This window comes from Bos grunniens, chromosome 7 (genome assembly GCF_055505025.1).
Source record: "Bos grunniens cultivar Pamir isolate PY7600 chromosome 7, Bosgru_T2T1.0, whole genome shotgun sequence".
Lineage (NCBI taxonomy): Eukaryota > Metazoa > Chordata > Mammalia > Artiodactyla > Bovidae > Bos > Bos grunniens.
In genome coordinates this window covers 25615236-25639423 of record NC_141171.1, presented here as the reverse complement: position 1 = coordinate 25639423, position 24188 = coordinate 25615236, and the positions used below count along the sequence as shown (strand labels likewise).

Below are 24188 nucleotides of genomic sequence, written 5' to 3'. Positions count from 1 at the left end.
AAGTCATATATATGGAAACTTTGCCCATAATGTCGTCTTTTTAAAATGTCAGGAATGTTCTACTGTACATTTGAATGCTTCCCACTTTTTTTTTTTTTGGTAAGCATGCTGAATATCCAGATATAGTAAACAGGCAATATGCCAAAAAGAACAAACATAACACTGTAAGACATCATTAAATATTATTAGCAAGAGCAGTTATTTTAAAAAAGAATGAACTTAAACGTCAAGCACGCCAATGCCAATTCTGGCTAGAGGCCCACAGTTCTCAATTTCTCAAGTTATTCAACAAAAGAGGGCGAGGAAAAGAAAAGATATTTCATTATAATATTTGTTTAGGCACAAGCAAGACATATTCAACTTATTTCAGTTGAGACATGGTTCTGGAAAATAATTCAAGGAGTGTATGATTGAGACAGCTACAAGCAGCCAAATGAAATACACTGGAATCAAAAAGAATGCTCTTTAATGGCATCATCTGGTCTTGGAATATTACCCCACTCTCACCTCTATTTTCAAAGAGAACCTGGGTCACTCAGTCTTTTCTCCAACTTAGAAAGTTTATGGAACATAAAAATAACACTTTACTAAGACTGTTTTACTGTATTATGCTTTAGACCTCGAAGTAGGTTTCTGCGCACACACACACACACACACACCTTTTGGGAAAAAGGATTAGATATTATAATATCTTTAAAGGGGGAAAGCTAAAGAGTCTACACATAAAGTGAACACTCACTTAGTCCCGTGATGATGGGCCCCTGCCCCCCGGCCCCTACACCAGCTCCCCCAACGCCAGGAGAAAAGCCGTTGCCTCCAGGAATGGGGATGAAGCCTGCTCCTCCGGGGCCATAGCCATTGCCATTGCCACTTGGGGCAAAGCCATTCCCCCCAGCGCTTCCAGGTCTGGAACCAGCACTCCCTGGAATCCCTCCTATTGGAAGTCCATCCAAGCAAAGTCTGCGATATTCCTCTAAAAGAGAAGAAAGTTCAGTTAAACACAAATGGATATATTTCTGCATAATAAAGGTAATTTGTGTGTTGTGATAATCATTTTAGGTTATCTATGCTTCATGATATGAATAAGTCAGTTATTAGCTTGATAAATGTTTTCAATGCTAGCAGTAGCAGGAAAAATACAGGTGCTTCAGGAAAAAATGGAAATCTATAAGCCATGTTTTAACTGAGTTGCATACCCAAAGAACTGTCTATACATATTCTTTGATTTTATGTCTCTAAGTGCAACTCATAAAATTCCAGATATAACTTGCATCTGCAAGAAATTCACTTGAATAGATGGATACTAAACCTCTAAGTAATTCATTCTATATTTGGTTTTACTTAAATCTCCATCAGTTTCATACCTACACATTTTCCCTCTTCTTTTTTTAAGGGATTAATATAATTTAGAATAATTTTTTTTCTAATGTGGACTCTTAACAGAATACAGCATTTAGTACGCTTTTAAATCTGCTAATTGTTTGTCCAAGTACCAAAGTTGAGAGAAAAATGTATAATTGCCTTATTTTCTTAACTGTTCTCAGAATTAGGGCACCATATAAGAAAAAATGAAAACTGTTTAACTCAAGTAATTGTTTGAGTATTAATATGACTAGGATGATGGGTTTCCAAAATTACACACTATGCTTTACCTCTGGTTTTTAAAAAATTTTACTACTCAATTTTGGAATTTCAAGGATTAGAAATTTAGAAAGAAAGGCCTTTATTTTTTTTCCTCCATAACAGAACATACAGATGTGTATGTTTATAAGCATGTTTCAAAAAGCTGAATTATTTTTCATACTTATAACATGGAGGCAATATAATAACACATTATCAATATACTTTTATGTGATGAACACTACACTTTACTATGCATGTTATATTAACAAGAGGAACTACTTCTTGTTCATCTTAGAGCAATTTTCTGGTATAGCCTCAGCTACACAGCAGTTAATATAGCAAAGTGAATGACAATGAATTCTGAATACAAAATTCAGTGTATTATGCATTTTCAAGGTCATTAGAAAAGGGAGGAAATATCTCTTAAGGACTGGAGCACAATAAGCTGAGGGTATGCCTAAAATAAAATAAATGAAGACCAAACTTTGTTACTCCAGCTTCAAATGGAAGATTAGGTTTTAAAACTGAACTTAAACACTGACATTTAAAATAATTATTAAAATTCTTGCTTAAAGTTAATACATGATCAGTGGTTAGGGTTTTTTCCTAATATTAACAAAAAGAATAGAATGAAGACTGATTCCAATAAACAATGTCACCCTAACCCCCACAAAAATCACCCAAGTCATATTGAAGATACTAAAAGGAATGCAAAGATGATCTGTCTTTAAGGAAAACACCAAAGCACATTATTGTTACTAATTTTCCTGCCACTGCGTGTCCTGAGCACACGAGCAGCCAACAGCTCACCAGAGCCTCTGACAGGACAGGCTTCAGGAATGGTTCCGATGCCCCAGCAGCGGCCGGGCTCACAGCAGCACTGCATTCTGGTCATCCTGCCCGGAAGCTCTTGTGCACAGCGACCGTTCACCAGGCCCGAGAAACACGTGCCTGTTCTCTGATCTAAACATGGGAAAAGAAAATAGAAGACATGACAGAATTACCCTGAGTCCTCACATCATTTACTGTACACGTTAGGAGATGCTAAGTTAAGGGGATTATTTTACTTAATTTCTATTACATCTCATTCTTTCCATTTCTATCACATTTATTCATGCTTTTGTCTATTTACAAGCAAATACTCACTGAGCACCTGTGCCATGCCATACCCTAAGTGTACAAAAAAGAGAGGCATGAAGCAGTTATGAGCCCACATGCAGTAAGAAGCCACACCCAGACAGACACAGAGCTCAAATGAGGGAAAGTGACAGACCCATCTCAGCCTAGACTAGTCAATCAGTCACCCAGCAGACCTGCAGATGCATACTGTTGTTCACTACAGAAATCGTCTGTTATTTATTACACAGCAATACAAAACTATCGCAGGTACTATTTTAGAAAGACTGATCAAAAACAGCTCCTTTGAGGCAGTGACATCTGAGCAGACTTTAATAAGGGGAGAGCATGAGCCACACAAGTAACCTGGAAGAAGAGAAGTTCAAAGAGAAAGAAGAAGATGTGTTTCATGTGCGTGAAAAACGAGGAGTCAACGTGACGGCTAAAGAGAAGGCAGAAGGGAGGTGGAAGATTCTGCGCTCTTGTACAGAGGGCAAGGGCACGTACAGCCCCAAAACCCAGGAGGGAAGTACTTTCTGATTTTATTTGAAGCGCCAAAAAGAGAGAGTCCAGTTTCACTGCATATTATTTAACTTTTAACAAGGTGCTTCCAAGAAGTTCTGTCTGTGACCACAAGAGGAAACACACACCACAACCATCAGGAGCTACATGTCATTGATGCAGATGAAACTGTTAACTATAAATAATGCTATTAATAGGGAAGGTCTAATATTTTTACACTAGACACTGAGTTTAAAAATAAATATATTATTTTCTTGAATGGTCCAAAGCTTACCTCAGGTTGCTTCCACACTATTGTTAAATAAAACAATTGGCTTTAGTTAGGTATTATTCCATGTAAGAATCAGAATGCCTATCAGTCCCCAAAAGAAACCCAGTATGACCAAGAGAAAGTACATAATTCGACTCATGCAGGCTTACTTAAAGGCACTGCAGACACTTTATAAATGTCATGATTTTTTTAAAATTTATTTATTTTAATTGGAGGCTAATTACTTTACAATATTGTAGTGGTTTTTGCCATACATTGACATGAATCAGCCATGAGTGTACATCTGTTCCCCATCCTGAACCCCTCTCCAACGTCCCTCCCCATCCCATCTCTCAGGGTCATCCCAGTGCACCAGCCCTGAGCACCTTGTCTCATGGAATGAACCTGGACTGGTAATCTGTTTCACATATGATAGTATACATGTTTCAATGCTATTCTCTCAAGTCATCCCACCCTTGCCTTCTCCCACAGAGTCCAAAAGTCTGTTCTTCACATCTGTGTCTCTTTTGCTGACTCACATACAGGGTTATTGTTACCATCTTTCCAAATTCCATATATATGCATTAGTATACTATATTGGTGTTTTTCTTTCTGACTTACTTCACTCTGTATAATAGGCTCCAGTTTCATCCACCTCATTAGAACTGATTCAAACGTATTCTTTTTAATGGCTGAGTAATACTCCATTGTGTATATGTACCACAGCTTTCTTATCCATTCATCTGCTGATGGACATCTAGGTTGCTTCCATGTCCTGGCTATTATAAACACTGCTGTGATGAACATTGGGGTACACATGTCTCTTTCAATTCTGGTTTCCTTGGTGTGTATGCCCAGCAGTGGGATTTCTGGGTCACCAGAAATCTGTCTGTCATTGGGAATAATTTCATAGGTAGATTTCGACTCCCAAGAATGATCCAGGAAAATCGTTTTTAGAATATTCATTCCAGAAACCTGAAGTATTATATTCTTAAATTTACTTGATTTACTCCTCATGAATAGGATGAAAATTAAGATACGGAACTTCTAAACTCTTCACAGTAACCATTGCTACACAGTATGCTGAACGTATTTGTCTCTTCAAGGATCTCTGAGGAGGTGAACCATAAGATTTGGGAAGAAAAAGAAAAGAGTCATGGCCTTGAGTTGGGATACCTAGGTTTACATCAAAATATTGTTAATTGTTTTATTCTGTAACCATATCTACCTACTTCTTATTCATGAAATAGGGTTAATGGAAGGATTAAACAAAGCAATATATGCTCTGTTTCCAGCAGAACGGTGTATTAGATACCCTGAGTATCCCTCCCCATGGAAACATTCTTGATAAAATATGAAAAACTACTTTAAAAAAATCATCTCACTGACATGAAAAAGGGGAAAAACTGAGTCTCAAAATGAAATGAAAACAAGAATCTCTGGAGGTTAAGTGCACACCTAGGTTTCAGCTTTTGGGCTTCTGTAAACTCTGGAGACTCTGGTTTTCAACTCTTGATAGTTTTACAGGGGCCAGAACCTAAGAGATAAAAGCCCAGATTCACCTCTCTAATACAAAATGAAACAGGACACTCCCTCATAAAGTAGGGGTCCCAAGCAGCTATATCCTTGTTATATGGCTAATGCAGAGAAAAGCAGCTAAGAGACTTGCCTGTTTTCTACCTTCGTGCTGGATGGAGGGGAAAAAAAAAAAAAAAAAACTCTTCCTAAGAATGTGAAACCACAAGCTCTTTCTCACACAGATGGCTCTGTTGTCAAAATATCAGGTTTGTGTTCTGAAAATTTCAAAGGAGGAATATTACATAAAGAGGTCTCCAGGTAGGGATATTCAAAGTACCTCACAAAAACCAACACAACTGAGGACTTAATACTGACACAGGTCTCAAAGAATTTCCACATATAAAGTTCCAGGAAAAAAGGAGTAGCTAACAGTAAAGTCACTGAAGAAGTAGGTAAATAAATGACACACAGAGAAACAAGGCTCAATGAGCAAAAGTTAGCTGAATAAATAGCAGGTTTCAGATACTGGAATGGTCAGATCAATTTTGAAAAATCATTAATTGTTTTTAATTAACGATAATTCATTATATACTAATAACTAAATAACCTTTAATCCATTTAAGCAATTAAAAAACTAAAAATGTGAACAGAGAAAACAAGTCCACAAACAATGAAAGAACAGACTTAAAAACATTCAATGAAATGTCTGTAAATAAAACAATCATAACTGAAATAACACACTTAGTGACTATATTAAGCAGTGTACTGCACATAGCACAGTTAATGGACATGAGTTTGAGTAAGCTCCAGGAGTTAGTGATGGACAGGGAAGCCTGGTGTGTTGCAGTCCACGGGGTTGCAAAGAATTGGACATGACTGAGCAACTGAACTAATTAACTACACATAGATGAAGAGAGAATTCCTGAGCTGGAAAAAATAGCTGAATATATCATGGTTGTGTAGTTCAGAGTCAAAGAGATGGAAAATCTTGGAAAGAGGTTAAGAACTATGGGGGTGAGTGTGAAAAGGTAATTTACATCTAATAAGACGAATAAGAGTATTAGAAAGTGTCAAAAGCAGACAATAGGGGCAGAGGCCATAGTGAACAGATACTAGTTTACAACTTTCTAATGATGTTGCAAGATAAGTTCAGATCTAGGTAGTCCAATAAATCCAAAGTGGGAAAACTAAAAAGAAATCCAGAGTTAGCACCACATCACTCTGAAACTGCAGAACAACAAAGAAAAGGTGAAGATCTTAAAAATAGCGAGAAAAAAAAGAGTACCTGCTAAGGAATTATATTTATATCAATCACTGACTTCTTAATAGCACCAGTGGATGCTAGAACACAACAGAATATTATCTTCTGTATGCTGAGATAAAATAACTGTCAATCTAAAATTCTGTACCCCAAGAAACCATCTTCCAGAGGGAAATAAATTAAGGCCATTTTCAGGAAAATATAAACTGAATTTTCTACAAAAAGGTTCTTGCCAAAGTAAATTTTAGAAGAGGTGTTTTAGGTAAAAGGGAAAACAATTCCAGTGGAAGGTCTGAAATATATGAATAAATAAAGAGGGAAAACACTGTTAAGATACATGGACAAGTAATAAAATATCAAACAATAATAATAATGATTAATCTGTTGCAAATGGGGAGTGGAAATTGGTTGGACTTTTTTACCTTGGAAGGGGGAGATCAAAGTGTAACCATTCTAATATTCTTTTACTGTTTATATGGGTAAAAATACAGACAATTTTAGGCTTTAAGTTATTATATATGTATCCTCAAGCAGCCAGGATAATCACTAAAACCACAGAAATAAATTTTGTATTTCTAAACAACAGATGAAAAAGAATGGGCTGTGGAAGGGACAAAAGCCAAAATAAATCTAAAAAAGAGAGCGAGAAACAGAAAATAACAAAAAAGAGAAAGTACAGGAAAAACACAATAAATGAGAATCAAAAAATAATTATAATAGAAATAAAACAAATGCATCAGTTACTATAATAAACACGAATGAATTTAAATATCAATTTAAAAGATAAAGATTTTGAGACCATGTCCCCCCAAATTTAGAGTTAGGCTGTTTAAAGAAACATATTTAAAACAAAAGGAAGCAGAAAGATTGAGAGAAAAAATATCCAAATAGCATATATTTAAATCTTCCTCTCCAATTTACAAAATGTGGTGGAAAAAGACATTAGATAAAACATATCAAAAATATTTAGAAACGTATCATGAGGAAAAGAAAGAAAACTTTAGTCAATACATTTCAAAAAAGGTTCAATTCACTATGAAAACATAACTTTTAAAATATGACTTTTAAACAGTCATTACCTTATAGCATCAAAACATTAAAGCAAAAACTTAAAAGGCCACATGGAGAAACTGAGAAATCTACTATCAAGGTGGAACATTTATACAACTCTGTAACTAACTGATAGACACAGTAGATAAAATCTAGTAGTTCTAGGAAAAATTTGAACAGAACAGTTAACAAGTTTGATCTAATGGATATACCTATCCAACAAGAAAACACAAAACTCAAGTCCACATAGAAGATTTTCAAATCAGGGGAGACCCTGACACTTCTAAACCACTCATGTGTCAAATTCACCAACACACTGGAAATAAGGTAATATGTTAAAAAAAAAAAAATGAGTAGGAGCTGAACAGGAATCTGTATTAGTCTCAGAATTTGGAAGTCTTCAAGGACATTGTGAGAGCTCCACAAATGTGTACTTATACTGAACACTGCAATGCAAATAAAAATGCCTCATAATATACAGACACTACTACATTTCCCACTAATTTATATTCCATTTTGACTAGTAAAATACAAATTCATTTAAAATTATTATTGAATATTCAGTAGTTTGTTTCATTATGTATTTTTCTCAAAGATATTGGGTTATCATCATGTATGGATCTGAAAACATTTTTGATGTTAAAGAGGAGGTCTTCAAATTCATTAAACATAATTAACTACTATAGTTAATTAACTATAATTAGTTAACTATAATTAACTCCTGTAGTTTGAAAACCTTTCATCAGTCCTATAAGATATGCTGGAGGAAACCATGTCACTGTTGAAAGGACTGAGGGACAGCAAGATGGGACTGGCAAGTAAATCATAACTAATTTTCATAAATTCTACAATTAGTCTCTTCAAGGAGATCAAACCAGTCAACCCTAAAGGAAATCAACCCTAACAGTCATTGGAAGGATGATGCTGAATTTGAAGCTCTACACTTTGGCCACATTATGTGAAGAACTGACTCGCTGGAAAAGGCCCTGATGCTGGGAAAGACTGAGGGCAAGAGGAGAAGGGGGGCGATGGAGGATGAGATGATTGGATGGCATCACTGACTCAACGGGCAAGAGTTTGAGCAAATTCAGGGAGATGGTGAAGGACAGGGAAGCCTTGCATGCTGCAGTTCATGGGGTCACAAAGTGAGACATGACTTAACAACTGGACAATAGCAATAACGTCGGAGACATAAACAATCTATTTTCAATCCTTTGCATCAAAAACATGAAAATGAGATACAGACACCGTGTAGTGTGATATCTCATAGTTAAGATCTCTCCAAAAATACATTACAAAAGGAAAACAGTGCCTGAGAGATGGGTTATTTCGTTTGTATCTCTAAACTGCATGGTTCTTAGAAAGTACTCGGTTGAAAATGTGCCATATGGAAGAATAAAAAGGAACATCCCATACAACTAAGAGTTGTCAAGACATGCCATCCCTTGAAATATGGAATTATTAGGGGCAAAGAAAGATGAGGCCTGTTTATAACATCATTAGAACAAATTCTTCTAGTGCTTGGTATGTGTTTAACTGCAGAACTGATACGGTCGTAAGTAATGAAAACATGTCTATTCCTCTAATAATCTCTTATCACCCTCGCTATACTCCCAGAAGAAGGTTTACATCAAGCCTTATTGAAAGCCACACTGAGAAAGAGGAAGTAATCCATCTTCTCTGATTAAAATATAAATCTACCTTGAAACAAAATAATGGTACTCTTATCAGAGTTTGTTTCCTGGCTTGACATTTAGTCTAAACTTGATTTAAAAGAACTAACAGTTAATTATACAATGTGATGAAAACTTGGTAAAAGATGGGGGAGGTTGTACCTTGAAAAAATACATTTCCTGTTGAGTGAGCTTTGCTCATTAAAAGTGAAGGGGTTAACCAGAAAGCCGTGATGAGGTGAGCTCAAGTCAGAAGACTAGTGATAGTATGTGTTCGATAGATAAAAAATCACGGCCTCAGACTTCATCCAGATTCTGCAGGCCCGCACTTGCTTCTCTGAGGGTCTGGCATCAATCTGAGTTCCATTTGACTAATTCTGCAGATTCTTGCTATTTCTAAAATGCTTGCATGTTGCTTTCATGTTGCCATCATACACGACTAACTAGAACTAGGAAGAATGAATGAGAAAGAACCACTGTGGCTCCTTGGTTTACTTCTTCCTTTAAAGCAGTGGAATTTTTCTTCCTCATCACCTAACTTTCTCTTTCAAGGACATTCTTTCTTAATTTAAACTACGCCCCCTGACTCCCCAGTCACTTGTATATGATTTTTCTGATTAAACCTAAAATGCTATATAGTATATGGTTTCATCCCTGTCTCCTCTACCCCTTTTCAGTTCATTTTAGCCACTCAGTCGTGTCAAACTCTTTGCGACTCCATGGACTGCAGCACACCAGGCCTCCCTGTCCATCACCAACTCCCGGAGTTTACTCAAATGCATGTTCATTAAGTCAGTGATGCCTTCCAACCATCTCATTCTCTGTCAACCCCTTCTCCTCCTACCTTCAATCTTTCCCAGCATCAGGGTCTTTTCAAATGAGTCAGTTTTTTGCATAAGGTAGCCAAAGTATTGGAGTTTCAGCTTCAACATCAGTCCTTCCAATGAATATTCAGGACTGATTTCCTTTAGGATGGACTGGTTGGACCTTGATGTCCAAAGGACTCTCAAGAGTCTTCTACAACACCACAGTTCAAAAGCATTTATTCTTCAGCACTCAGCTTTCTTTATAGAGTCCAACTCTCACATCCATACATGACTACTGGAAAAGCCATAGCCTTGACCAGATGGACCTTTGCTGGCAAAGTAATGTCTCTGCTTTTTAATAAGCTGTCATAGCTCTTCTTCCAAAGAGCAAGCGTCTTTTAATTTCATGACTGCAGTCACCATCTACAGTGATTTTGGAGCCAGAAAAAATAAAGTTCTCACTGTTTGCACTGTTTCCCCATCTATTTCTCATGAAGTGATGGGACCAGATGCCATGATCTTAGTTTTCTGAATGTTGAGTTTTAAGCCAACTTTTTCACTCTCCTCTTTCACTTGCATCAAGAGGCTCTTTAGTTCTTCTTCACTTTCTGCCATAAGGGAGGTGTCATCTGCATATCTGAGGGTATTGATATTTCTCCTGGCAATCTTGATTCCAGTTTGTGCTTCATCCAGTCCAGCATTTCTCATAATGTATTATGCAAAGAAGTTAAATAAGCAGGGTGACAATATACAGCCTTGACGTACTCCTTTCCTGATTTGGAACCAGTCTGTTGTTTCATGTCCAGTTCTAACTGTTGTTTCTTGACCTGCATACAGATTTCTCAGAAGGCAGGTCAAGTTTTCTGGTATTTCCACCTCTTGAAGAATTTCCCACAGTTTGTGGTGATCCATACAGTCAAAGGCTTTGGCATAGTCAATAAAGCAGAAGTAGATATTTTTCTGGAACTCTCTTGCTTTTTTGATGACCCAGCGGATGTTGGCAATTTGATCTCTGGTTCCTCTGCCTTTTCTAAATCCAGCTTGAACATCTGGAAGTTCACAGTTCACGTATTGCTGAAGCCTGGCTTGGAGAATTTTGAGCATTACTTTACTAGTGTGTGAGATGAGTGCAATTGTGCGGTAGTTTGAGCATTCTTTGGCATTGCCTTTCTTTGGGACTGGAATGAAAACTGACCTTTTCCAGTCCTGGGGCCACTGCTGAGTTTTCCAAATTTGCTGACATATTGAGTGCAGCACTTTCACAGCATCATCTTTCAGGATTTGAAATAGCTCAACTGGAATTCCATCACCTCCACTAGTTTTGTTTGTAGTGATGCTTCCTAATGCCCACTTGACTTCACATTCCAGAATGTCTGGCTCTAGGTGAGTGATCACACCATCATGATTATCTGTGTCATGAATATCTTTTTTGCACAGTTCTGTGTATTCTTGTCACCTCTTCTTATTATCTTCTGCTTCTGTTAGGTCCATACCATTTCTGTCCTTTATTGTCCCATCTTTGCATGAAAAGTTCCCTTGGTATCTCTAGTCTTTCCCATTCTATTGTTTTCATCTATTTCTTTGCATTGATCACTGAGGAAGGCTTTCTTATCTCTCCTTGCTATTTGGAACTCTGCATTCAAATGGGTATATCTTTCCTTTTCTCCTTTGTCTTTCACTTCTCTTCTTTTCAGAGCTGTTTGTAAGGCCTCCTCAGACCATTTTGCCTTTCTGCATTTCTTTTTCTTGGGGATGATCTTGATCACTGCCTCCTGTACAATGTCACGAACCTGCATCCATAGTTCTTCAGACACTCTGTCTATTAGATCTAATCCCTTGAATCTATTTGTTACTTCCACTGTATAATCATAAGGGATTTGATTTAGGTCATACCTTAATGGTCTAGTGGTTTTCCCTACTTTCTTCAATTTCAGTCTGAATTTGACAATAAGGAGTTCATGATCTGAGCCACATTAGCTCCTGATCTTGTTTTTGCTGACTGTATAGAGCTTCTCCATCTTTGGCTGCAAAGAATATAATCAATCTGATTTCAGTGTTGACCATCTGGTGATGTCCATGTGTAGAGTCTTCTCTTGTGTTGTTGGAAGAGAGTGTTTGCTATGACTAGTGCATTCTCTTGGCAAACTCTCTTAGCATTTGCCCTTCTGTATTCCAAGGCCAAATTTGCCCATTACTCCAGGTAATTAATTCTTGACTTCCTTCTTTTACATTCTAGTCCCGTATAATGAAAAGGACATCTTTTGGGGGTGTTAGTTCTAGAAGGTCTTGTAGGTCTTCACAGAACTGTTCAACTTCAGCTTTTTCAGCATTATTGGTTGGGCATAGACTTGGATTACTGTGTTATTAGTTAAACATATTTAGGAGTTTGGGGTTATGCTTCAAGCATTTGCAAATGCATGCATGCATGTAACGCAGGCAATCAACATCCATCATCACACAGAGTGCTGCACAGGGACAGCATATCCTGATCATCACTCTATATATCACTCTCTAAAGATCTTCCTTGTTTCTCTTAAAGAGATTTCCCCCACTGATTTTTGTCTCTGTGCTGCTCACAATTCTTCATGGGCTCTCATTGTCCTCAGGATCAAGCTGAAACTTCTTAGAAAGGCAGTTAAGAGCCTCAGCAATAGAATCTTCATCTTAACCCATCTTCAACCACTTTCTTACTTAGCTCTCCTCCCCTGGCGACTCTTCCCACTGCCTCCCACGTCTACTCACTTTCAGCATCTGCAGTGCTGCTCAGGCCTTTCTCTTTGCTCAGCACAGTCCAATTGCTCTGCTCCCACCCATCTTTCAAGGTCTGTATCTTATCAGTGCTCACTTTCAAGAGAATTTTAACTATGATAGTCAGACCTTTCTTTTGGATTTACAGCATTTATTGGCTAAGGAATTATTTAGCAATTAATTACCCACTGCCTCCAACTTTCTCTTATGTTTTTATTTTTCACATTATGTTTTCTTGAGAATACTCCATGGCATATTGTGCACTGAAATGTCTGTAAAGCTCAAGGAAACCCACTAGGATATTGTGGCAACGTCACATTACCTTAAGGACTTTTAAATGCTTACTCTCCATTTTCTGAACTTTGCTTGTTGCTGACTGGCACTTCTGAGTTACCCATGTAGGGTCCCTGCTAGTTCTGTGTGCACAGCGATAGCTGGCACATTAACTTGGATACAGAATCTGTTCACTGCTGCCTGTCAATTGGGCTTCCCTGGTGGCTCCGAAGGTAAAGAATCTACATGCAATGCAGGAAGACACAGGAGATATGGGTTAGATCGCTGGGTCGGGAAGATCTCCTGGAGAAGGGAATGGCACTCCAGTATTCTTGCCTGGAGAATTCCACAGAGGAGCCTGGTAGGCTCCATGGGGTTGAAATGAGTTGCAAAGAGCCTGTCAATCATCACGGACTCATTGTTGACTGCCAGTTACTCTTCTTGCCTCCACTGCAACGTGGAAATGAAGTATTAATAATGTCATGAACATTAAAATGATATAAAATGATATAAGGGTAATTAAGTTGTGCTATGAAAAATGCTTCATTGTCTTCTTCCATTACATTTTAACATTGTAATTAATTTCTTAATTTCACTGAATAATAAAGAAAGAAAATGAAATTTTCAAAAGAAAAAAGAAAAAAATTAGGTATGGGTCTACTTTTTCTAGAAATGACATCTCTTAGTAATCTTTGTTAAAAAGGAGGGCTGTTTCCTGGACATTTTAAAAACTTGATGGAAAACATAAAATAAAAACAAATTAAGAATTTCATTTTTATACTTAGCATAAAACAAAATGAGAAAACTATCCCATTTTATAATTTAAATGACCATTAAACTGTCCTGCTGTATGAAGGTATTTCTTATACATAAGAGAAAAAGGAAGCTTATTGTTTCCTTATAATGCTGTAAATATTCAGGATGTTTTGACTAACTAAGGAATCGGGGCAGCATTCAGTATGTGCTGCACTTAGAATAAAGCTGCAGATAACATGCAGTTTCCTGCTCAAGAAAAAAATTTTGAGAGCATCCAGCTCATTATTGTTAGCATATATATGGTTACAAAACAAATAGCATGGAAATACTTATGACATATATAATTTAATCATAAATAAATTCCATCTAACAAAATACAGACTCAGATTTTAAAAAAAATCAAAATCAAAGATCTCTTACCTATTAAAATTCTAGGCTTATTTTTTTCTTATGTGGAAAACATATACTTATTCCAAATGAAACATAGTTAAATTCAAAAACTTTTTCAGCTGCTTACTTAATTTTAACATTGGTTTTGCAATTTTGGAATGTCATTCTCCCCTCCTTAGGGGCTTTCCTCTGTTTCTGGGTCAGGATATTGATACTGAAATGAGTGGAGACTCCTGGTTAGCATGGGACTCATGTGCCACAGCTCCTGGAGCTCAAGCAAGCTCTCTCACATTCCGAGCATTGGAGACCATAACTCAGTGCCACCACATATCTCCAGCAGTCAAAGGATGCAAAGCAGCTATTAATTAATATTAATGAAATTCTTATGTTCAATCCCATCTCATTCATTTGCTGGTTTGCCTCTTCATTCAGAAAAAGATTTACTGAGCCCAAACTTCTATGGAAAGGACCGTATCAGGTACTGAGGACAAAAAGCTGCATAAGGCAGGACCTAATGGTGCTTACAGTCTGGCCAATGAGTAGAGCAAAAATACTTGTGACACTGTGATAAACCCAGAAATGAAAGAAAGTGAAAAATATTATGGGAAGGGCCAACTGACTTTGTCCAAGAAGTAAATGTGGGTTAGGCAGGGATAGCTGTAAAAACAGTGATGTCTAAGTGGGGATTTAAAGGATGAGTTGGGTTTTAATGAGCATAGTAGGGGGAAGTCAAGATGCTTCAGGCAGAGGAAATACTGTGGGCAGTGTACTTATGTACCACAATAAGAGCAATGTGTGAGGTGGCAGGTGGTTAGAGATGAGTTCTGAATACAGGCTGGGTCAGGCTCCAAAGGGCTTTAAAAGTTCAGGTAAAGGCTTAGAACTTTATATAAGAAGCAAGAGATAAAGAGTTCATCATGATTTAACGGTAAACCAAATGTCTGACATTGAAGAAAACAACCTCAGTAAATTGTTGGGGATCTTCATCATGATTATTTCAATATGATGGGGTTTATGACTAAAAAAAGGACTTAGAAACTTAAGAAATAAGGGAGAAAGAAGTAACTTAGAAATCTGATCTAAAACACTAACACGTGTTATGGCAAATTCTGCCTTCTCACTAGTTGGTCTAGTTGTACAATTCATTCTCAAAGGCCTTCAGTTACTCCACACCATCTACCAAATAAAACACATGCATCTTATTTGGCATTTTCAGAACTTCACAGTAACAACCTCACTTATATCTCCAGGCACATTTCTTCTGGTCATTTCAAGAATATAAGTTTCCTAAGGTCAGGGTCTATGGCATCCGGCCAAGGATGTTCACTGATGACTCCTAAACTGACATTTTCCCTATAGGGTTGAGTTCATGCCTGTTTCAAGTGGAAGACTGCGTGTGTGTGTGTGTGTGTGTGTGTGTGCACATTCTTTTCCTATACAGTTTAAGAAAATTAAGCCAAGTGTAGGTTGTTCTGCTAATTTGCAATTCTGTTAAATTATGTTAAATGAATCAGACTTAGTTATCAGTCTGATAACGCTGACCCTAAAATCAGTTAATTTGCTCAGTTTTATAGACTTAACATCTATAATGTATTACCAAGTGTAAGACAGAACTCTGATTCATTTGTAAAGAACAAATAATCATTCAAATCTTTTCAAAACCAACTGTCCGTGTGGTGGGAGAGAAACCACTCATGCTGGAGGCCTTGAGATCTAGGCAGAGGCTCTCCGTTAACTTGGAGTATCTAAGGAGACAGTACAGAACCAGAGTAACACAGATGCATGGAGACCTGGATTTAAATCCTGGCTCCATGGATCAGCCCTGAAATATCACATAAGTCATTTAACCTCTCTAAATCTCAATTTCTTCATCTACAAATCAGAATAATTATGCCCATCACACAGGGTTATTAGAAGGATTACATCCTCATTCTCCTTTACCTCTTCCTCCTCCTAATGATAGTAAGTAGAAGGAATAAGGAATATTTTATCACATATTTACTAGAAGGAACTGAAGTACAGAGAGGTCAGTAGCTTACCCAAGGCCCTCCTACTATGTGATAGTAAGGAGTAGATGTCCAGGGCCTCACAAATGGTGTGTGCTTGATAACTGGCAGCTGTCAGTTTTAATACTGCCACCACAGTTTCTTCTTTGACTGCTAACTTTTTGACTACTATTTATGATGACAACATAGCATTCTGAAGGCAGGATCTTCTCTCTCATCTCTTTGCTGTTGGATGGCCACAGCACGGTGTTTGGCATCTCAACAAGTGAACTCAAGCCTTTTTATTGGTACCCTATGACCTCTAGCTTACACCTTAAACTCTCTGTAACCTCCACCCCATCAATCCAGTTCATGTGTACGTCATTTGAATATACAAAGTCCATGGTGCTTAGGGACTCACACACCCTCCCAATGGGGATAGGAGATGGTCACTGCCCAGACAGTCATCCTCTAGGGAACCAAGCAACTACAGTCTTTGGGTGCTGGTTTGATTTCTTTAATTAAATTCCTGTACTACAGGAATATTTAGTGATCTAAAGTCTAAAGCTTATTAAAAAATAGATGACCTACACATGACTGAAAGCACTGTTTTATCTTTCTAAATAAAAGAGAACATGCAATATATCTGGCTTTAGTTAAAATATGCTTAAAACACAAAATTAAACGTACTGATTTCTTTATTGTATTAACTGTCTCTTAAGAAACCTATATGAAGATCAGGAAGCAACAGTTAGAACTGGACATGGAACAACAGACTGGTTCCAAATAGGAAAAGGAGTATGTCAAGGCTGTATATTGTCACCCTGTTTATTTAACTTATGCAGAGTACATCGTGAGAAACGCTGGGCTGGAAGAAGCACAAGCTGGAATCAAGATTGCTGGGAGAAATATCAATAACTTCAGATATGCAGAGGACACCACCCTTATGGCAGAAAGTGAAGAGGAACTAAAAAGCCTCTTGATGAAAGTGAAAGAGGAGAGTGAAAAAGCTGGCTTAAAGTTCAACATTCAGAAAACAAAGATCATGGCATTTGGTCCCATCACTTCAGGGAAAATAGCTGGGGAAACAATGGAAACAGTGGCAGACTTTATTTTTTGGGGCTCCAAAATCACTGCAGATGGTGACTGCAGTCATGAAATTAAAAGACACTTACTCCTTGGAAGGAAAATTTATGACCAGTCTAGATAGCATATTCAAAAGCAGAGACATTACTTTGCTAACAAAGGTCCGTCTAGTCAAGGCTATGGTTTTTCCAGTAGTCATGTATGGATGTGAGAGCTGGACTGTGAAGAAAGCTCGATGCCGAAGAATTGATGCTTTTGAACTGTGGTGTTGGAGAAGACTCCTGAGAGTCCCTTGGACTGCAAGGAGATCCAACCAGTCCATTCTGAAGGAGATCAGCCCTGGGTGTTCTTTGGAAGGAATGATGCTAAAGCTGAAATTCCAGGACTTTGGCCACCTCATGCGAAGAGTTGACTCATTGGGAAAGACTCTGATGCTGGGAGGGATTGGGGGCGGGAGGAGAAGGGGACGACAGAGGATGAGATGGCTGGAGGGCATCACTGACTCGATGGACATGAGTCTGAGTGAACTCTGGGAGTTGGTGATGGACAGGGAGGCCTGGTGTGCTGTGATTCATGGGGTCGCAAAGAGTCGGACACGACTGAGTGACTGAACTGAACTGAACTGAACTAGAATAAACATATGCTAAGTAAATAAGACAGTGACTACATTCATGATTCATAACAATGAAAGAACTGTTAATTACTACACTTTGTCTCCCAAAGCAGATTTTTAAAAATCTTTCTTGTGCCTTTGTGTCTGTAACATTCAGCAACGTCTTGACGAAATCTTTCTTCATTTCAGAAATGACTCTGACAACATAAAGCAAACCCAAATGGCTTCTGATACTGAAGTTTGTGACATGAGCACCTGGCTGATCAATCCCTCGATAGCAGTAACATAAACAACTCTTTCTGCCACTTTCCCAAAGGTTTTATAATTGTTGCCATCTCCATACCTGCTTGGGCTGTTCTGTCATTAGAAAGAAGCAGTGTATTGTGCCCTCAAAACCAGGAGGCTTACCGATGCACCGAGAGCCATCTGTTGAGGTTACATATCCACGTGGACAAACACAAAAATAGCTTCCCACGGTGTTGGAACATTCGCCAGTTTCACATATCCCAGGAATGATGCTGCACTCGTCAATGTCTAATCAGGGAAAGAAGGAGAAGATGACTGAGAAAGGCTTTCATTAAGTAGCTTTTAAAAAAAGTGTAAGAGAGCACTGATGGTTGATTAGGTCGGATCGTATAACCTTGAAGATACTCTTGTTTCAGGCCCTAAAGAATTTCTCACACTATCTATGGGAACTGAGATGAAAGTAAACTCCCATGGCAGGAAAACAAGGCCAATGAAAGCAAAACTCCATATCCTCTTTTTCCTCCTCAAGTGCAATTTAAATTGGAAATAAGTAAAGATGTAAATGTTTTAGTTTCCATTCTACATCATTTAGGGACTTATCCTACTAGAGACTTAAAAAAAACACACACATATGCAAGGATTACATTTTTAAATATGAAATAAGTACATTTAAAATTTTATAGCTAATTTTCACATTAATTATCTGAACCAATGGAGGGTGGCAAACACCTTTTTTTTTTTTTTTTCTATTTGGCTTCAGGATATGTTTTTGTACTTACATCTGAATATGGGTATATCTGGCATTCTGGGAATTAACTTCAAACCTAAAATAATACAGTAAAATGGCAAAGGGCAAACGTGGGTGGCTTTGGGAGTTATCCAGTTTTCCTATTGTACCTCCCTAAATTTATCCATTCAGCTTACTCAGTGCTGGGACTAGTCCACTCCCTTTCACATTAATGAAAGGTCTGCTTTCTTTAACATTTTCCCAAAACCCAGAAACCTGGCCATTTATATAAGCTTTAATGTACTTTTCTTCTAGTTCAATAAGCAGAGAGAGGTGGAAAGTCAAACAAAGCTACCATTAGGTACACTGGGAGCGACTTGCTAATATATTGAAAAGGAAATGAGCCAGTATGAAGAGAATCCAGTCAGAGATGCCTGGGAATTAGCTGTCCTCTCTAAGCAACAGGGCTAGCAAAGACCAAGTGAATACAGGGAACAATTATAAAAGCCATAAGCCTAGATGATTACCAAAAAGTAAACCTGAGCTTTCAGTTTTTTAAAAGATGTATGTATATATATATATATATATATATATATACACACACACAAGCATATATATAAATATATATATGTATGTATACTCAGTTGCTTCAGTCAAGTCTGATTCTTTGTGACCCCATGGACTATAGCTTACCAGCCTCTTCCATACATGGGATTCTCCAGGCAAGAATACTGGAGTGGGTTGCCATGCCCTCCTCCAGGAGATCTTCCCCACCCAGGGATTGAACCTGCGTATCTCCTGCGTCTCCTGCATTGCAAGCACATTCTTTTACTGCTGAGCCAACGGGGAAGTCCCACATACGTATGTGTATATATATACACACATATATAAAAACACATAAAAATGTTTAAGTGCATTGATAAAAAGCACAGAAAAATTATATTCTAATTATAAATACAAGGGAATAAATTTCAAACCCCACAATTTAAAAATGGTTGACAACGCCTTAAATTTCTTTCCTCTATTGCTCTATGTGATCCAACCAGTCCATCCTAAAGGACATCAGTCCTGAATATTCATTGGAAGGACTGATGTTGAAGCTGAAACCCCAATACTTTGCCCACCTGATGCAAAGAGCTGACTCATTTGAAAAGGCCCTGATGCTAGGAAAGATTGAAGGTGGGAGGAGAAGGGGATGACAGAGGATGAGATGGTTGGATGGCATCACTGACTCAATGGACAGGAGTTTGAGTAAACTCTGGGAGTTGGTGTTGGACAGGGAGGCCTGGCGTGCTTTAGTCCTTGGGGTTGCAAAGAGTCGGACATGACTAAGCGACTGAATTGAACTGAACTGAATTGCTTTATTCATTCTTTTTTCCCCCACCGTTTATTCTGACAAGTCATTTGTGCCTATAAGCGGTATCATGAAATAACTATATGCCTATGTCTTCTTGGAATGTTCTAATTCAAAAATATTACCAGATTCAGACAGTCTATAGAATAATATCTTCATTAGAGGCTTAACAGTTAGCCGCTGAAGGCACAGTGGTACAAATTATAATCTATCAATTCCCCTAGAGAGTCCAGAATTCTAACATGAATTGGTTACATGAGGACCAAACATATAATGTGGTGAAAGAGTTACCATCAGATTTAATCCAACAAAACAAAACCATATGTGCAAAATTAGGGTCTGTTGAATCTTGTGTTGCTATCTTAGTGCGGGGCATCTTAATAAAACTGAACGTAGATTCAGAAGAGAAAGGAAACTAGAATAGCTATACTGTGATCACCAGATAAATTGATAATCACTTCTAGATAAGGAAGACAGAAAAAGCAAACCCCACACGGTAAAGCAGCAAGCACTATAAAAGTGAAAGACCAAAACTTACTTTCTGATCCTCCTACATCTAAAGGTATGCCGACAACCAAGGCACTTATGGAACCTAGCACTAAGCCAAATTCTTAAAACTTAGGCTCCTTCAAGTCTTTCATTTAAGCATTTACTCTTATTTTCAGGCATTTCCTTTCATAATAAAGTACTTCTTTGTGCTCTACTTCCAAATAGCTCTCTGACAACAGAAAGAGTAGAAATTGAAAGATGTTTGACTTTTCTTTCAAGCGGAAAGAAAAAACCCTGGAACACAGAAGAACACACGAAATAAGATTAAATCTGTGAGTTTTGTGTTAAATATTTTATTTTGCAAAAACTCCACGTTTCTTCTTTAGAATTAAGAATCTTAAAAGATCAGCTTCAAAATAATTATATGTAAAAGGCTCTCAGTAAAATACTTAAGATTTCTATATGAAAAATACATCTACTCACCTATGTTCTCCTCTGGCTTTGACCACATCTTTAATGTTGTCTTCCCTGGCTGAGCAGTTCTAGGCTAGATCTTTGACTAGGACATCTAGAGTAAGAGAAGTTGTCTCTTCCAGTGGCTCACTCCTAAGAGGAAGCGAATTTTCCCCCAGGAGCCCTCAGCAAATCTTTCCTTTTCTCCTAATGTCCTGAATTGAGTCACATACTAACCCTTTTGAATTATTTCTATAGCCAGGAAAACGGGCTCATAAGGCCCAGAGTCCTGAACTAATTACTGTAGCAAGTGGAATATAGTTTTGGGTGTGCGTGACTGCTCAGTTGCTCAGTCATGTCCAACTCTTTGCAATCCCAGGACTGTAGCCTGCCAGGCTCCTCTGTCCACGGAATTCTCCAGGCAAGAATACTGGAGTGGGTTGCCATTTCCAACTCCAGGGGATCTTCCCAACCCAGGGATTGAACCCGAGTCTCCTGCACTCCAGGTGGATTCTCTACCACTGTGCCACCTGGGAAGCCTGGAATACAGATAGCCTTAGACTAATAGACAAAAATCTGAAAGTGCAGCACGAAGAATGGAAAGGGTACCAGCATGATTGGGAAAATGACAAATATAAGCTTTGCTAGTTAGCCATATGCTGAACCCTGGAAAGCCTTCCCAAAACCTCGGCTTTTTTTCTGAAATAATTTATGGTATTTATGAAGAGGTTTAAATTAAATAAGAACATTGCATAAGCAAATCAATATCAGAAAGACAATCCTCATGTTTAATGTACATAGATAAATAAATAACCCAGTGATAAATGATGAGACCCTTAAGTAAGCTTTATGATGAGTGAGAGAACACACATATTCAAGAGATTCTAGGAGAATTCAGCAGGACTTTGTCCCTGGATAAGTATCTCAGACTTACAGCTTGATTGAGAACGGAGCTAATGGTAGTGCTATTAACAGAAAACAGGACAGAGGGAAGAACACATTGTGAGCATCAGTTGAGTTTGGGACACTCTGAATATGAAATGTTTGAGAGAACCAAGCAGAAACTCCAACTATGCAGCAAAAAATTTGAAACTTGGTAAAAAAGTAAGGCATCAATATGTATACTTGTGGTTTATCACCAAGTCTGAAGATTGCTTTTGAAGTTGTAGCAATAAATGAGATTTCCAAAGAAGACACATATATGAAAAGAATTGAGTTTGAGGAGGGAACTCTGAGAAGCACCACCATCCAAGGGAAAGTCAAAAGAAGAAAAGCCAGCACAGGAGACTGGAAGCAAGGACCAGAGAGGTCAGAACAAGAGTATGATGATGGAAGGGGGGTAAGGAAGAACTTCGTCAAAAAGGAGGGGACTTGAAGTGTGCCATGGGAGGATAAAGAAAAAGAAGGATTGGAAAGTGTTTGGTAATTTAAATGGAACACAGATTTCTTTCTTTTTTTTTTTTTTTTTAAAGAAAATTAGATCTAAGCAAAACCATCTGACAGATTTCTGACTGCCAAGCCACATAACCTCGTATTTGTCAACCAACATTTACAACATTTACTATAAATCTTACTCTAAGCAGATATAATGAATAATTTGGTAAGTAGTGCTAAGTGTGATCTCAGATATCACTGAATTCTAAGAACATTGCCCTAGAGATTCTGTCAGTTCCAATATGAACATGTCATACATAAAAGCAGAATCCACGTAACAATTATGTTACAGAGAACTTAGAACAAATAAAACAATAAATTGTTTTTAAAAAAGCGCTTATACAATATTTTCTTTCCATCCATGCCAAGGAACCACATGTATCTGGCCTAATTCCATATAATTTTTGTTTTAGTATAGAAAAAAGCAAATATTATTTCTCTTATGCATACATTGAATTTTTATTTAACATGCTATTTGAAACTAGGAAAGTGAAGTGAAAAGAGTCTCAGTCATGTACGGCTCTTTGTGATCCCATGGACTATACAGTCCATGGAATTCTCCAGGCCAGAATACTGGACTGGGTAGCCTTTCCCTTCTTCAGGGGATCTTCCCAATTCAGGGATCAAACCCAGGTCTCCCACATTGCAAGTGGATTCTTTACCATCTGAGCCACCAGGGAAGCCCAAGAATACTGGAGTGGGTAGCCTATCCCTTCTGCAGCGGATCTTCCTGACCCAGGAATCAAACCGAGGTTTGATCGCAGGCAGATTCTTTACCAGCTGAGCTACAAGGGAAGCCCCAAACTAGGAAAGCTTACCACTAAATTTTACATAGAATAAAGCTATTTCAAGCTTTTATAGGGACAAAAGGCATTTTCAAAATGATAAAATAAAAATTAATTGGGTACTGAAAGGATGATACATATCAATTCTACTCAAAATTTCATTGTATATTTATAAACAGCTTTAGTGAAATATAATAATTGCATGGTAATTCATCCAGTTAAAGTACAAAATTCAACAATTTTTGGTATTTACATGATTGTACAACCATCACTACAATTTAATCTTAGAGTAATTTCATTCCTGCCAAAGTAATTCTACCCCTTTAGCAGTTACTCTCCTTACCTCACTCCAGACAAAGGCAATAGATAATCTATAACTACCAGATCTATAACAATTAATTAATAAGCTCTTTCTATATCCTTGCCTATTCTGGGCATTTTCCATATAAAATAACCATAAAATAAGGGATCTTTCATGACTGGCTTCTTTCACTTAGCATCATGTTTTCAAATTTCAACTATGTTGTGGGATATACCAGAACTTCATTCTTTTTAACTGCAAATAATATTCTACTGTATGGATATACCACATTTTATGTATTCATCCATCAGTTGATGAATATTTTAATTAACTTCATTTTTTGGCTATTACAAGCAAAGCTACTATGAACACTTCCGTATTACTTCTCTGTGGACATATGATTTAATCTCATGTGGTACTGCTCAGTTATATGATAATTCTATGTTAACTTATTAAGGAACTGTCAAATTGCTTTCCAAAGCAGCTGGAATATTTTACACTCTTACTTGCAATGTATGAGGATTCCCATTTCTCCACAATCCTTGCCAACACTCATTATTACCTTTATTATTTTAAAGATGTGAGATGGTATCACATCATACTTTTGGTTTGCATTTCTGTAATGACTAATAATGTCGAGCACACTTTAACTTGGTTATTGCTTTTATGTAACTACTTTGGAGAAATATCTATTCTATTATCTTGCCCAGTTTTAAATAAAGTTCTTTG

At 37.6% G+C, this 24188-nt stretch overlaps 1 protein-coding gene across 1 annotated transcript in view; it reads right to left on the bottom strand.

Moving 5' to 3' along the window:
* Positions 1-24188, bottom strand: part of FBN2 (fibrillin 2) — a 222800-nt gene that overhangs the window by 102599 nt on the left and 96013 nt on the right. Inside the window, exons 8-10 of the mRNA XM_086410495.1 lie at positions 18079-18204; positions 2434-2586; positions 740-973 (exon numbers count right to left, since the gene is read on the bottom strand). Of these exons, the coding sequence (XP_086266621.1) occupies positions 740-973; positions 2434-2586; positions 18079-18204 (513 nt within the window). The remainder of the gene's footprint in view (positions 1-739; positions 974-2433; positions 2587-18078; positions 18205-24188) is intronic.